This window comes from Protopterus annectens, chromosome 2.part0 (genome assembly GCF_019279795.1).
Source record: "Protopterus annectens isolate FY-2018-M chromosome 2.part0, PAN1.0, whole genome shotgun sequence".
Taxonomy (NCBI): domain Eukaryota; kingdom Metazoa; phylum Chordata; order Ceratodontiformes; family Protopteridae; genus Protopterus; species Protopterus annectens.
The window spans coordinates 45,027,611-45,045,257 of record NC_056728.1 but is presented as its reverse complement, the minus strand read 5'-3'; the positions used below and the strand labels follow the sequence as shown (position 1 = coordinate 45,045,257).

The 17,647-nt window shown below is 37.5% G+C and overlaps 1 protein-coding gene across 1 annotated transcript in view; it reads left to right on the top strand.

The window, feature by feature from the left end:
• The window catches only part of TSPEAR (thrombospondin type laminin G domain and EAR repeats), a 219,749-nt gene extending 204,944 nt beyond the window's left edge, over positions 1–14,805 (top strand). Inside the window, exon 12 of the mRNA XM_044060283.1 lies at positions 13,063–14,805. Coding sequence (XP_043916218.1) covers positions 13,063–13,216 — 154 coding nt within the window. The 3' untranslated portion in view covers positions 13,217–14,805. The remainder of the gene's footprint in view (positions 1–13,062) is intronic.
• Positions 14,806–17,647: the final 2,842 nt, after the last annotated feature.

Here is a 17,647-nt window from a genome sequence, read left to right as displayed (position 1 = left end):
GTCCACAACATCATTTTGGGGGTAGCCACCACTTTAGCAGATATGAATATATAAGAGACTGGACTTACAGCCTGTAGCCATGAAAGTGAGTGCAGTCACCCATGGCACTGGTGAATCATCTGTCTCTGCCTAACATACCATGCCCTCCATGATACAGAAACAATGTGCTGCTACTAAGTGGATAGTCACAATGTAGGAGTTTGTAAATATGCGATGCCCTCATATGCAGGGCTTGTGGGTTGCATGGAGTACCCATCCATCTGGACACCAAGGTGTATGTTAATTTATGAATATTTGCTATAGTGACCTTCCAACAACTAAATGATGATATGGTAGGTACCGCAGAGATACTACTTCAGTTCCATGATGCCACGCTACAGTATGTGGTGCAGCATCTATGATTCCCATGTCACAGAGGATACCGCAGAGATGCTACTTCAGTTCCATGATGCCACGCTACAGTATGTGGTGCAGCATCTATGATTCCCATGTCACAGAGGATACCGCAGAGATGCTACTTCAGTTCCATGATGCCACGCTACAGTATGTGGTGCAGCATCTATGATTCCCATGTCACAGAGGATACCGCAGAGATGCTACTTCAGTTCCATGATGCCACGCTACAGTATGTGGTGCAGCATCTATGATTCCCATGTCACAGAGGATACCGCAGAGATACTACTTCAGTTCCATGATGCCACGCTACAGTATGTGGTGCAGCATCTATGATTCCCATGTCACAGAGGATACCGCAGAGATGCTACTTCAGTTCCATGATGCCACGCTACAGTATGTGGTGCAGCATCTATGATTCCCTTGTCACAGAGGAGAGAAGCAGCACCATGCTAGCATTTTATGACATAGCCTATTTCCCTGAGGTACAGGGAGCCATTGACTGTACCCACATTGGAATAAAGGCCCCACCTGGGGAACACAGACAATATTATATCAGCTGTAAGGGATTGTAGGCCATCAACTGCTTAGTTGTTTGCAATGCACAGGGTATAATATGCAGTGTGTCAGCAGGCCACCCAACCATGTTTTCTGTATCTGGCACACATCCAACATAGCAGTTTGCATGGGGTTACTTTCTAAAGGGCCATTTTACTGGTGATACTGGATATGGCCCAGAGCCATAGCTAATTACACCAATAAGAAACTTACAGGCCATGACAAAGAATGCATACAACCTCACCCTGTTACAGATCCAAATAATTTTTGAATGTGTGTTTGGGCTGCATAAGGCTCATTTTCACTATATATATGTCTGTGGTAGTACCTGTTAATCTGACTCTGAATTGTGCAGTTAAATATTTGCACTGTGTGCACAATGACACAACATGTTGCCATGCAAACAGATACATCTGGGAGAGATGTTTAGGAGGAGGAAGTCCCATGGTCAGCACCAAAGAATGTTCGTGCTAAGGGGCCTCTGGAGAAGATGGCTACAGGTGATGACTATGAAAGGCAGAGGCGGGCACAGTATATAATGGCACTGGCTAAGTGGAAGCATCTGGTTCATAATTGTGGACCAGATTAAATATAAAATATAACAGTAACAGTTATATACATAGTAATACAACCAGGCTGTGTCATACATTGCATAGACTGCACAAACTGTGGATCAGATACACACTACAAAGTTAACAGGGTACAGGTGAGAGGACACAGTTGTCTTTATATTAACAGGTGGGGAGGATCACAGTGATAGGTGTCAGCAATGGGCGGTGTGTGTGTGTGTGTGTGTGTGTGTGTGTGTGTGTGTGTGTGTGTGTGTGTGTGTGTGTGTGTGTGTGTGTGTGTATATGTAGGTGGGTGTGTGGGTCAATACTATGTGCGATTGTGTGACCCATTAATGGGTATGTATGTGTGTGTGTGTGTGTGTGTGTGTGTGTGTGTGTGTGTGTGTGTATGGTGACAGGGAGACTGATCAGATATGCAGTAGTGTCACTGCTGTGTTATGACTAGGCAGAGGTGGTCAGTACTGATGTGTGTGCATGGCCATTGCTCCATAGATGATGCAGTACTGTGCTGTGGTCTGAGGGCAGTCCTAGAGAACCTATCTGTAGGAGACCTGTGCTCTCACCATGTATGTCTCTGTCCATAGGGGTGCCCTCTTCTGGGTGGGTCAGTGGTACAATCCACAGCAAATACAGAGGATGGTGTGCTCTTTGTGTACAAACTGCATGATGTGCTATGGGTGATCTTAGTATAAACACCCTCTCTGTATCTGTGTCCACTGTATCTTGCAGTGCTCTCAACAATGGATGGAGTTGTGGAGGTAGTTGTGCTACAGAACCTAGAATGTGTCTCTGACCACCTATGGTGGGTTTCCTCACTGAAAATGGAGGTGGACCGGCCACAAGAAGGGCACTGGTCATGATGGGTCTGTGCACAGAGACATCTGCAGTATACAAGCTTCCCATCCCAGCTTTCCAGTCTACTGCATAAATGTGCCAGGCCCTCCTGCAGGATATCACACAGACCATTTCCAACCATGACCATCTCATCTATGGCATTGGTCTCTACCTTTCCATTTATAATGGCCCTGGCCTTCACAAATGCTGAGTGTTAGCTATAGAGACAGTCAGATAAGGAGGTGGGGCAGTACTCATGGCATTGCCAGCCACCAGTACACTGACCCCTGATGCCCTTCTCATGCTTAATTTGGCACCAACCAAAGATGACTCTTGCATTGGAGAAGAAGGGGCTTTATTTGCTGATGTGTCCTAGTGGGGCATTTCAGGAATGTGTGGTAGTTTGAACTGGCAAAGGAGGTGTGTCCATGGAAGGGAGAGTGGATATGGCTGTCACATTACCCATGTCAAACACTGTCACTGTGACCTAAGATTGTCCTGGGATTTGACTGCCATCATCATGATTTCCAGACAATTCCCCATCATCAAGTTTTGCATATGACCGTGGTGGAAGAACCTGACAGTACAGCACTTGTGAAAATGCATCATAACCAAGTATATAAATGCACCCTGTCCTAACATCAACAGCCCAGTATAGGTAAAACTCTATAACAGAGTGCTATGAAAATGCTAAAGTTAATATACTTTGAGCAGACTGATATTGCATCTGTATTCCCAATGAACTTGTAATGACAAAAATACCATGCTTATTAGTAAGATGACCATCTGTTTGGGGGAGGGGGTAGTGAGGATATTCCCACATACTATGATGTACCCATCGGGGGAAATCACCATCTAGTATTTGAGGTACTCCTTACAATTGTGCTGCCAAATTGTTTACTCCACTTTGGATAGCTGTGCTGTCTGGTCCCCCTGACAGAGCTGCCAAAAACTCTTCGGTGACTATTAGTGATGACTTCATTGGTGGCTCCACCTCCCACCTGTGGCCCTCTGCTGCAGTGCCAAGAAGGTTGCCTTGCCACACATATGCATATTCATGTGGGTGACCCTTCTCCAAACTTGATCATAGTTTATGTTTTGGCCACTGACTGAAATGATTTGCTGTAAAATGTCCCTCCAGGCATGCTCATTAAAGACCTCATCCAATCTCATGCATTGGAGCATCCACCGAGGACGTGCAACAGGATGTCATTCTCTGACTGTGAGAATTTCCCCTTTTGTTCTCATACAGCATCGGGCATGACTACCTGTAGTATCAAAAGAAATATACATGTAAGCTAGTGGCATGTCATATGCTGTATTCCCATACCTCAGTAACACATGAATAGACCCAGAATTCATTCACATGGACTGCATTAGAGAATACCCATGATGCAGTACAATACACCTGCAAGGTTGTTATCCTTGCAGTGACAGTCGTTAAGGTACAGTTCTAAGTTTGGTTCTGACACATTGTTGGAGGCCCACATATTTTTATGTGTGCCATCTACAGCTACAGATGTGTATGTGCATTTATGGATACTTATAAAAACATGCAAGACTTTGGTATTGTATTTAGTTTTCAAAAACCAACTGGCTTCAAAGACCTGCATAATATTATAATGGGCAAAATTGCGACTGATAATTTATTTGTACTTTATATACTTCTATTGCTTAAATTGTTATCAATGAAAATAGTTATCATGTTTGTATCTCTACTATTTTAAAAATGCAAGAAGTACAAAATATTGCATGATGCTATTTTGAGATATCTGAGATAACAAAGGCTCTTGGATTTTTATAATAAAATATAATAATGATGATTTTTAACAAGCATTGATTTTTGCAATATGCCCAGTTTACATTTACAAATATATTTTGGGTAAGACAACATTGCTGCTTATCCTCTTTAGTGCTAGTTTTTGCAGAAGCTGGTACCATTCATTTGTTTTATACTTGCTGTGCCTTTATTTTACTGCAGTATCTCAAGATAAACCATAAATTGTATGCAGGAAACCATTGTGTAAAATTGTACGGCTATGTAAGGGCAGAGCTTTAAAGAAAGGCAGGGCACAGAATCAAAGAGGTTGCTATACTGCATATTTACAGAACTACCAGAATTAATTACAAAGCCTAACAAAAAATATAAAACCTTTCTATATATGCTGGTATGTGAAGTCAAAGGCCTGATGGTTGGCTGTGCTGAGGCAGGTATACAAGGTGGAACTGTGAAATTACAGGCCTGTTAAAGTCATCTGGGCTTTAAGTAAGCAATAGAAAGAGTTCTGTGATATGTACAGGTCAGATTCCCAGAAATATAATAGCCTGGCAGAAAAGTAGAAGTATGATTTCAAACATTAAAGGTCTTGATATAAAGGTCTTATACGTATATATATTTTTTTATTTGGGTCATATACCATCCACTGGGAGCCCAATGGATACAATAGACTTGCACTGCTGTAAAGCCTTTAATACAATGACATACAGAGGGTTAATGCTTAACATAAGGGGTAGATCCATATTTGAAGGATGGATAGAAAAACTGGCAGGCAGAAATCCAAAAGTACTAGAGAGAGGGTGTTTTCAATGAGAAACTGGTAACCAGTAATGTGTTATAGGCTACTATGAAGATTAATCCTGTTTACATCCATTGTAACTCAGGAAATAAGGGAGTTGGGGGTTGGCATAATGGTTAAGGTGTTTACCTCACAGGCACAAGGTACAGGGTTTGAGGGTGACTGACTAGTCTTAAAATAACCCTCAAGGACAGCTAGCCTACTAATTACTTATAAACCCATGAATGAAAACCATAATCACTCTGTTGCCTGTAGCACCCACAGTGGTGAGTGTTCATGAATGAGGAGGTAAGCATATAATGCAGACAGATGGCACTTTGGCACTTAGAATGTTGTGAAAATGTTAAACAGCTCTGCATATCAAGAGACATCTGAAAATAAGATCGAAGGTTAAATAATCGGATACAGAAGATGTTACATTGAAATGGAAGAACAGAAGAGAACGTAAGAGGAATGAGCTGCACCTGAAAGGTAAATGATTTTGATCTGACTGAGGGACATAATTTTATAGACCATCTTTTTCTAGAAAAGGTACTGGGTGTTGGAAACAGCTGTCAGATAAAATTGGGCCAGTTAAGTCAAAAAAAAACATAGATGGTGGCATGTAGGATAAATTTAGAAAGTTGTTTTCTGTAGACCCCTTAGCTAGCCATTTATAAATAATGTAGTTCTTCATAAATGTTATCAGCTTAAGGAGTTCTCACAACAAAATGTTTTTAAACCTTGTTTTGTTAGCTTGGGAAAACAATTGATAATGTAGGGAGATGCACTTAAAGTGTAGCTTTCATTTATACTCAGACTTTATTTTATTTATTTATTTACTCTTTGTTGACTGGGTTAGTTCCAGTAGGCTAGTGCCCTCATTTTAAGGGAGACTTGAATTCATACTACTTAGGAGAAATTTGACCAGGGTACCGTGGAACTTTAACTATTCTTTTTGGGCACTAAGTGGAGTGAGAGGGCTGCTGTCAAGATCAAAGTTTTTCCAAGATGGAGCTGGAAAGGAGACAGCACGCTGAAAGTGAAGTGATAAAAGAATACTGAATTACCAGAAACAGATTCATTAAGATAGGAGAATGACATTACAGAGTTAGAGGAATGAGGTCTGGAAACTCCTGTGGTGATGTAGATGATGGAGCAAGGTCAGCTGAAATCTTACGATAAAGTACGTTTGAGTACCACGGGCTATCCTGTGCTAGTAATCCAAGTAAAGAGGAGATGCTGCCGGTTGAATTGGGAAAAGGGAGCTAAATTGGCAGAAGGTACTCACTTCAACTTGGCGGTATACTTGGCCAGTGGAATAGCTGTTTTTAAAAGCGTACCTTTGCAAAAGGATGCTGTTGAGACAGGTGAGAAAACTCTTTCATATGCAAAAAAGGTAAACAAAGGTAAAATGATGCTGTGATGAAGGAAGACAAGTACTAATGCAAGGACAATAAAGCCACAGAAGAAAAGTGGTAAGAATAAAAACAAAGAACAGTGACAGTATTAACAGGCATGAGGTTATGGGCAGTATTATTTTATGTTTGGGGGTTAAAGTGCAGGACATAAGAGCATCAATACACTTAGGAACAGAACACTTTTGTGAGGTTGATTTTTAAACTTTTGCTTTACATACATACATATGAATAAAGTAGACAAAACAATCACTTTGACACCATGGCGTGAGTATACTTTTCAGAATTCAGGAATGCAGTTAGGACACAGAGATTTTTTCTGTCTGTTTGTAATGTGGTTGAGGTAAAAAAAAAAGTATGATAAAAGAATTTTTTGGATGGCGGGGATATGGGTGACAATGTGCATTAAGGAAAAACACAGCATATTGCATATGTTATATGCATATATATCTATATATATTAATAGGGATGAAAGGAACTTGGCACAAGACTGTAATAAAAAGAAAATGTGGTCAGTATAGGGAAAGGAGACATAAAGCAAAAAAATCATAGACTTAAGTTTAGAAAATGCAATCATTTTTGTTTTGACTGTCCTGTACTAAGAAAGGAAAGGTTAGAAGAGAATATTTCAGAAGACAATGTAATGATGCAATGATATGATATTGTAACTGAAGATATTGGTGGAGAAAGCATTATAGTGAAATAATTGAAGAAGAAGAACATGTAACTAATATGGAGAAAGATGAAGGGAATAATGTAAGAAGTGCTTTACAAAGTTAAAGTATTACAGTGTAAGATAAAAAACAGATCTGCAGCACTAGGAAGTGAAGGAGGGGAAGAGGAAGAATTTGAGACAGAAAAAGTAAGAAAATAAACTGACGGCGGAAGGAAATAAAGAAGGAAAAATATAAAAAAATTAAAAATGGAAATAAGAAGACACAAAAAAGGAAAGGGGTGATTTAGGAATATTAGCACAAAGTAAATAGTGTTTGAAATTATAGCAGTGGTGAGGTTACCACTGAAGGGTGTAAAACATAAGTATAGATGTCACATGTTTTCAGATACAAGACTGTGTGAAGGAATAAAAAGGAAAATAACTGAGGCAGTATGGGGTAAAAAGATTATATGGTCAGTGGGAAGTGATGTGTTCAGAAAAGGTTTTAAAATTAGGAGATAAACACACTGGATATGATAGAAGTAGTACACAGAAGGCTATGGCATATCATGCAAGGAAAAGGGAAAGAAATGTTAGGATAACTATAGTTTATGCATATGCTAACATAACAAAGAGAAAACAGTTTGCTAAAAAAGAGTGAAGCAAAGAAACAGAAGAATATATAATGAAATTATAAAAATACATAAAAAAAATTAGAGCAGTGTGGTGATAGAATAAGAGAAAGAGCATTATATGGAAGCATAGAGAAATTATTAAAGTATGTTGTTTAGATACATTTTGTTTAATCAAAAAGTTGTTTCACCATTTTTGGGAAAAGGGGTAAAATAAGAGAAGGAAGAATAGATGCAATGTTTATGAAGGAGGAAATATAAGATGTAAACAAAGAGAAATAATGGAAGTTGTGGAAAAGTTTGTGGGTATAGTGATTGAGGTGCATTTTAATATATTAGCATAATAGCATCACACATTGTTAGTAAAAAGCATCATAGCAGTGCAGTTCCATGGAACTAAGTGTTTCTATTTACAATATATATATATATATATATATATATATATATATATATATATATATATATATATATGAAAAATGTTTATAGTACGAGAGTCCCTATAGTTATGCTGCAAATATTTGCCACTATTTTGCAAGAAGGTGCATGTAAGTTCTAGTTGCATATGTTGTCTAAAATTTTTATAATTATTCAATGTTTTGAGTTTTTTTATGTCTGTAAGAAACCAAGAAAAGTCATGGGTGGCTCCATAGTGTAACCAAAAGAAAATAAAAATCCACAAAACAAAAATTACACTATGTCTTCACCAAATAATTCCCTTTACTTTGTTTTAGCATTGTTATCTTAAAAACAAGACTTCAGAAATAACAAACCTCTAAAAGACAGTCCATTTTAAATATACAGTAATTATGTGATAAAGGTCATGTGATAAAGGCAGTCATAAGATATCTGTGACACAAAATTATACATAAAACAGACTGTTTTATATAAAAATATTTAAAAACAGAAATGTGGATTATAATATAAAAGCAATCCTTTATATTCTCACTGTCTTCATTTTAAGCATACTAGTGATACTGATGGTTTCACTCAAACCTGGGGGTGGTTGGTTTTAAGACTGAGCTTCCAATAAAGTTCATGATATTCTGAAAAAAAAGTGTCCCCAGCTCCCCCTGCCCAAAGTCATATTCATTTTTCCAGCACTATGTACAGGATCTTGAAAACTTCTTGCAACAGCCAGCATGTTTACTTAGCATGTTAACCCTTTCTGGTGTTGTAAACATGCTCATATAATTTTCCCCCTTATGCTGTACTTGGTTTTGCCCATACGGATGGCATCATGGGATGAGCACTTAACAACTGCTTTAGTATCACTTCACCCTGACACAACAAAATATTATGCTGTGATGCTCCAAAGTGTCACTGCACCCACTGACATTAATAAAACTATATAACTTGCAGTGACTGCATTTCCTGGTTCTACCCAGATCCATGCCAGTTTTTAAGCTATTCTTTGCCTTGAATTCTAGTGCATTTTTGATAATAATCTCTGTCTTTGAAATATATCCAGGGATAATACCTAATGTCTCTCTAGTGTTGTCAAAATGGTAAATCATTTGCCAATTAGCATGGAGTATTTTTTTATATCATTCACATTGTTGCTGTAAGTTAGTATCATAAATCTCTTAAAACTGGTAGATTGTAAGGGGTTCATACCCCTAACTCTGTCACTACCTAAACATACCACCTAAGTCAATTAGCTCTGAGCAAACTTGTCATTGGCAGATATTAATTTGGCGACAATCCATCTGGCCTTTCACCAGTTAATTTTTTTTGTTTGAGAGGGTGGCAACTGCTGTAGTGCAAATAATTTGAAAAAGTCCCTTTGTGGTAAATATTCAAGGAGTAGCAGCATAGATAAAAATTCTTATATCACCACATATCTAAGTAAGCGATACCATCATATGCAAACTTGTAAGTGAAATTTAGGAAGTACAAACTGGTGTAACACCTCTATAGTACCTTGCCATAAATCACTGATGTCACCTAGATACCTGAAGTAAGCCTTGCAGTAGCTACAGTAAGAGCTAGAAAATAAAAAAATCAGTTTCCCAGTACCACAAGATCAAATTAGTGTACATGGGGGGTACATATTGACCCCCCCCCATGCATAGCTATTCCACTAATGTGATGGTAAAATTTCCCTCGAAAGGTAATAATATAATATAGTCTGTATTGTTTTTTCTCTATCCCTAATCCACGTTAAGTCTACATCATGTGGTATGACTGAAAGAAGGTCTTTGATGTTAGTACTCACTATGACTGTATCCACAGAGAAGTCCATTTTTTTAACTTTATATAAAAACTGCCAGGAATCTGTCAGTATGCAATGAAATCTTTTAGTTTAGTTTTTTAGTTTGGTGTCAATAAACTTAAGAAGTGATTCCATTTTGGAACCCTCCCCCACCACAACAATAGATCTTAATGGGGGTATTTAAGCTGTGTCCTTGGATGAATATTAAGTAAGAAATTGTAAAAGCCAATGTCAGTAATGACAGTCAATAACAGATCTTTGATCCAGAAGTCAGTCTTTCTTTAAGCTACATTGATTTTGTGGTGGAACTCAACAAAATAGGGATTACAGTCATTCAACTTATGTAACATTTTCTCCACATAGAACATGGTCTGCATTATCACCACCCTGCCCCCTTTGTCATATTTCATGATTCTTATGGACTTGCAGACGACAATTTTTTCAACAGTGTCTGCTCTTTAAGAATAATATGTCCACAATTACAGTCATATAACATTCTAATATTAGTCTCACATTTTTCAAATAATTGGATCAAGGGGTTTGGAGGATTAACTATACTTTTTTTCTAAAAGTGAATTTCATTGTGACATTTGCCTTCATTGTTTTTGAAGTACAAAGCCAGGTTGACTTTACAGTGTATAATTTGAGATCAGTCAGTGTCGCTACTAGTTCTACTAGTTCTGAGAGGGGATAAAAGGAAACCCCTTTTTGAAGAGACCATAGTAGTGGTCTGTGATGGTTAAAAGGGTATAATTATAAATCTTAAGTTGTTTTTATCAAACGTCTTTAACGTACCTAATGGATAAGGCAGGGCATCCACTTCTGATGTAAAATCCATCAGTGTGGAAATTAATACCTCCTGCAGTTTCATCCTCCCACCCCCCCCACCACTACTCCTGGTTGATGTTGTTAGGCATCTCATGGTGTTTTGAGATAAAAAATGGAACTAGCAGAGGATGGATGGTTTTGTTCCTCTATCCTGTTGGAGTGCTTCAGCGCTGAGAAGGGAGACACCTCTGGATCTTGAGCATTGGTAGTCTGGGCTGTGGTGTCAATGTTAGATCAAAGAGTTCTGTAGCTGTCAGAAGAACTGTTGAAAAAGTCATGATGTTCATGTTTCCCTGTAGTGGTTACACAGACTTCTTTTCATATTCTTTATGGTCTCTCTATTTTTTTCTCTTTTCTATGAGTTTATCCCTTTAACTTGTTCAGATTTAAGAAATGTCCTTGAATACATTATTTTGTTTGGGACAAATAATAGGTATGTGACAACAGGTTTCTTCAAGTCATGGATATTACCCTGTAACTTTTTAATCTGGTCTTCATTGTCTTTTATGATGACACCCATCAAATCAAATCCAAACTGGTAGGTTAGTCAGATCATGTCCTGAAATAATATACAATCCTTTTTATTCCTGTTATAGAATTTGTACACTTTCAAGTCTTTTTGGACTTGTTATCATTGCAGACATTCCTAGCAAAATCAATTGCTAGCAGGAGTGACCTGTAGTTAAGCAGTAATTTTTCAAATTTGCAAATCATAGAAGATAAGAAACCTGTGCCATTGCCAATGTGGCTGTAGTGAGTGCCAAAACTGACTTCAGTCTGGAACCATTGATTGAGTTTAGGGAACTCATCGAGGAAAAGCCAGGGATTTAACTACAGAAAGAAATACTTTAAATCCAGGAAAAGTCATTACATCTCAGACTACATCTTTCAGCAGTTCATATTTCAGGTTTGCAGAATTAAGGGATGGTATAAGTATCATGACAAGGACATCTCAGGCAATACAGTGGTGTACTCTCCTATACATGTTACCAAAGATGGAGTACTTCTTAACAGATACAAAAAGATCTGTAAAAAACTGTGTCCATCTTTAGTATCACTCCTCTCTCAAGAATTGGAGAAAAGTTGACATCCCAAGGAGAACAACCCACATATGTTAGGTACACCATCCCTGTGCAAATTAATTACTGTCTGTCTTTCTGGCCATCCATTCTTATTTCCTCCTTAATCTAGATTTTGCTGTCTGTCTCTTTACAGTTTAGCATGTATTTCCATACACAAAATACAAGAAATCTATAGGGACAAAAGCTTGAAAGGATCATGGGAATGAACAAGCATTCTGAAAGCTGTAAGTTCTAAACTGTCATAATGCCTGTGGCATATAGGTCTACACATCCCCAAAGATGGATGCATTTCTTAATAGACTAGGCTAGTTAATAGTTTGCATTTCAGGTTTATGCTTCAAGACTCACTTTCTCATTAATATTAATGGTATAATATTTACACTAAGCAGTGCATTATTTTGAATATTTTTTTTCATTTAGTTTCTTCTTTTCTTTAATGTTTATTGATTTGCATATGAGTTTGCTTTGATGTGGCCAATCCAGTAAAGCAACATTACTCTGTGTGTGTGTGTGTGTGTGTGTGTGTGTGTGTGTGTGTGTGTGTGTGTGTGTGTGTGTGTGTGTGTGTGTGTGTGTGTGTGTGTGTGTGTGTGTGTGTGTGTGTGTGTGTGTGTGTGTGTGTGTGTGTGGTGTGTGTGGTGTGTGCATGTGTATACAGAATAAGTCATAAATATAATAAAGCAAACTCATTTACACAAAGAGCTATGAAAAAGTATAAAGTCTCAGAAGGTTGCTAACATCTGCAGCTCATTATTTAAAACATTATGCTAATATTGAAAATGATATAGCATCACTGCATATCTGTATTAACAAACAGCACGCAACCTGGCTGAAGAAAGCCATCATAGGTAACACTAAGACCATCACAACGTAGTGCAAATGAAATATATTTACATTTTTTGTTTCTTAGTCAAGTAAATCCCCTGGGCATAAAATGGCCCCTTTCAAAGGTGACATGGGACTACTGTGGGGTTTAAATGATTTGTTCAGAGTCACACTGTCTGTAAATAAAGAATGAGAGACTCAAAGATGGGACTTTAAAATAAAACTTGTAAGCAGTTCATAGCATTAGCTCTTTATGGTAAACTACCTGCAAAAGATTATTCACATAACGAATTGTCAATGAATAACAATGTAACAGAAAGTGTAGCTGTACCCGTTTTGAAGGGACTAAACTGTGATGTCAATTCTGTGCTTTCACATTAAGGCCGACTGCATATTTTGAGATCAGTCCTTATATAAATCCTGTACAGTATATACAATATTGTTGCATAAGGCTGGATATGACATTTCTGTTGATGAAACACCCTTGTTTTCCCCTAGGTGGCAGGGCTATGAAGGCTTTGTAGCTGCCCACCAGCTACCAACATTTGGCTGCACTGACTGGGAAGTATTTAATACTCCAACAGGCTCCTACCTCATGTACTCAAGTGCAAAGGAACCAGTATCTAAGGTGCTAAAACTTAAGACCTACTAGTATGAAGGTGTTCACTTCCGTGAGAGACACCACATTGGCTCACCTCTAACTAATGTTAGTCAGATGACTCTGGCTCTCCAATGCCGGTTTCTCGGGATGCATTCTGGGAACAGAATCCTTCTGCTTGCAAGTAAAGCATGGAGTTAAAGGAAAGACCACAGGAATGAGTTTTAATAATTGTCCCGCATGAAGCTGTAGGTGTGACAAATTGTTTGCTTGGATGACATGTTTGTATTGGGATACACGTTTCATACTGAGACAGGTAGAATAACATCAAGGTAAACTATGAATTAAAGTATGACTATCTCAATTTCTGTTTCAGAAGACTGCTTACTGAAACCACACTAAGTGATGTGTGTTTTGAACCTTTGTATGCAGTTTTCAGTAAAACTGTTGTAGCTGCTTTTCTACATTTCACAGATCATCAAGACAAACAGTCATCATGAGAAGTGTGAAACTAAACCTTGGCTTATGTGCTTTTAGTCAAGATATAGAGACTGCAGGCCTGGAGGCATGAATACAATTTAAAAACTATGAGACTAGTGACAGGATGTGTCTGTTTTATAGTTATCATATTACAAAATCTTTCCTCTTTTTCATGGTTAAGTTCCTTCAGTAAGGAAAATCATACATGAGAGATAACATAACTTTATATTATTTAGGAGAGTTTAGGGAAAGCTTATTTATTTTGTTTATAATCTTGTCTCTTCTGAGAATTCCTTGTTTTGATACTAACCCTGGTTAAGAAGGCTAGAAAAAATTAAAATGTTTGATTTGTTTTTCAAATATGTAACATGGTCATCAAAGGACCTCTACCATTGGAGCACAGCTTTATGGGAACACAACAAAGTGGTAATCCTACTTAAGGTGATATTGACTACCATGGGAGCACAGCTTTATGGGAACACAACAAAATGTTAATCCTACTTAAGGTGATATTGACTACCATGGGAGCACAGCTTTATGGGAACGCAACAAAATGGTAATCCTACTTAAGGTGATATTGACTATCATGGGAGCACAGCTTTATGGGAACACAATAAAATGGTAATCCTACTTAAGGTGACATTGACTTCCATGGGAGCACAGCTTTATGGGAACACAACAACATGGTAATCCTACTTAAGGTGATATTGACTACACTAAGCACAGCCAGCAAAGACACTACTGTTTCAGTGCCATTTAACAGCAAAGTGTAATTTATGATGAGAATAAATCCTCGTCTATCAGTGTCAAGAGTAAAATCATTTACCCTAGGTACTTTTGAACTGAAACTTTAACTCAGTAGTTATGATCCTGCAGGGCATGAATTTAAAAAATATATTCATAGATATACTTGGCATTAATGTTTATGTGTTTCTTTTAAAGACAGACAGAATGCTATTCACAAATAAATGTACTTCTGAATGAAGGTGGGTCAGATGTTTGTCGGTGGTTACATTTTAAACATGGAGTTTGCAAGTCGGATATTATTAATACACCACCAATCTGCTGCTACTTCAGAAATCCTCAGTCCTGCTGTTATACCTAGAAAACTGGGGTGACAGTGGTACAGACTGCAGTGTTAAGAATTGTATTTTACCTCTACAAAGGCGTCCATGTGACAGTGTGTACATCTGAGTTCCACAATAAGGATGACTATAGCTGTAGAATAGCAGCATGGAACGCAGAAGTAGGAATATGTATCTATATTTACTTGTTACCTGTTAGTGAAGCTAATGTTTAATTGTGTTTTCTTACACTATTCAGTGTATGTACATTTCTGTCATATATTATGACGGCGACCTAGATTGTGATTTAAATGGTCCTTTGGATCAGTTTATCTATCTAAATAACAAAAACATCAATATACATGAGTCATGCAGTTACATATTTAGCTAATATAGAGTTGCTTTCTCTCATGAGTTATTCATACCGACCTTGTACAGAAATTTCACACAAGTGGTAATGCCAACAATTCATTGTTTGTCTTTTCGGTTTTCCAATGCCAACAATTCAATATTATACAGTTTTGCTTACTCTTTCCATGAATGAATACATCCCCCCTCACACGTTTTCTCTTCAGACTTGCAAAGTCCATATAGATCAAATTACTCAAGAAAATGTTTAGTTTTCCTTTATTCCAACAGTTTCACTGACATAAGTGAGAAGTACAAACAAGCCAGGAAAATGTAAAATATTTGTAACTAAAATATAAAACCACAGTTAATATGACAATGCTAAGATCATCTCTCATGCCAACAATTGAAGTGAAACAAAGTTTATCATCTGAAAGTATTTTTCTTTGTATCATTCTCCTACTCCGTAATTAAACATTGTCTTTTTGCAATAGAATTTATTTGGGCAATTAAATACTTCAACCTGAGTTTGGTACATAACAGTTGCAGCTTTTCCTAACTCTGGGCTACACATTGCCCACCTCTCTCCAGTAGTCAGACCATCTTCCATTAATTAAGACCTTTGAGTCCGATCAGATATTTTGCTGCTGACATCTCTGCAAATAAATATGCTGATTTATGCCCTGTGCCTTGTATTTTAAATGCATTCAGTTGTTAATTAATTTTGTGATATAAATAAATAAATATATATATATATATATATATATATATATATATATATATATATATATATATATATGGGTCTATATTAGATTATTAAACATTTGAAAGTTCGAACATCATATGGTCGACACCATATGTTCGAACTCTTAAAAGTTCAAAAATCAAAAAAGAAAAAAAAACTACCTGAAAGGTTAAGCAGGGGGGCAAGCCCCCCTCCACTCCCCCACCCTCTGGTCTTTAAATATACCAACTCCGAGATCACACTACAGTGCAGACAACGGAAAACTTCCATTTCCACACTGTACGGAGATCTCTGTTGAAATGTTCAAACATTTACACGTTCGACACCATATGATGTTCGGACATGTAAATGTACAACAACTTAATATAGACCCTATATATATATATATATATATATATATATATATATATATATATATATATATGTGTGTGTGTGTGTGTGTGTGTGTGTGTGTGTGTGTGTGAATAACAGCAGTGGCAATATCAGTGTCGATAGTTTAGTAGCTAAGAATTTTCTAGATGTCCTTTGCTGCAAGATCAAATAGCATTGATGAGGACAAGCTTAAAACTGGCTTTAACCAGAAGCTAAATACACCCCCTCATTGGAGATTTACATTTAACAATGTATGTCAGATAGGATTAGTCATTTTCTATCCAAGATAATTCACCCCCTCCTTTATTTTGCTAAGAGTGCTCTATATAAAATAGCCATTTTTGCTACATGCAAAATATTTAGTAGGTAGCAGTCATTTTTTAAAACTGCACACTTTATACACTTTTTCATGGTTCAGAGTTTTATCAGACTGACATTTTAGGGCTTCTTTATCATATTTTAACTAAGAAAGTCACAATAGACTTTACCAGGCCGTTGGTGTAATTGAAGCACTTTCTTGCTCTTTCCTAGTCAAAATTCTTTGTCATTGTGTGCCATAGTCTTGTAAATAAGTTTGGGTGACACATTTCACACATGGGTGATATGGCAACAGGTGAGTCTGCAAATTCTGAAACATGGCTATCTTTTATAAAAACACGCACAGGTAACTATTCTTTGTGGTCTTCAGTCACCCCAGGTGCAAGTACAGGTTCTTCAACTTAGTATTTCACAAGTATATTGTACAGTTTTGGTAAAAGGTAAGCAGTAACCTCTGTACTGCTCAAGGAATATTCTTTTTAGGATCACAAACCTCTCAATCTCTGTGAATTTGTTCTGATCCAATCAACATTCCTTCTCATGGATGAACCATGATCAATGACTTTAGTGTGAGACATGGGTACTGAATATCTCTCAGTTATGGGACAGATCTGTTTAGAACTATAACTGTACTTCTCACATAGATTTCAACTGCAGGTACAAAACTTCTCAGATTTGCATTTTTGTTTACGCTGTTTCTGACACCATTGTTTTCATTTTTTTTCTTTTTAAACTGCTTTCAAATTCAGTAAATGCAACTTAGGCCTAGCCTACTGCAGAAAAGAAATTTAAAGGAAAAGAACGATGCTTGAGATTTTCTATTTTCTCCTGCATTTTTCATCATTTTTGTTAAGTATGTTAGCACTCAGCATTGCTAGTGCTGACATTTCAATAGGGAGCCTCCTATCTACTTGCTTGATAAAGGCTAGCACCAGTCAGTGTCTTGCTTTGCCCCCCCCCCACCCACAGATTCCCAGGTTATGGACCCTCCTCCTTCCTCTGAAGGTCTGGTACAACCTGTGATTGGTTCCACCCCTCTCTCAATATCATGACACATCTGACATACAGCCAAGATGCTAATCTAACTCAGCGTTCCTGAGCTGTAGACAAGGGTTTATCCCCTTACACCACTGGAGCTTGCTTTTCAGCTGCTGCAAA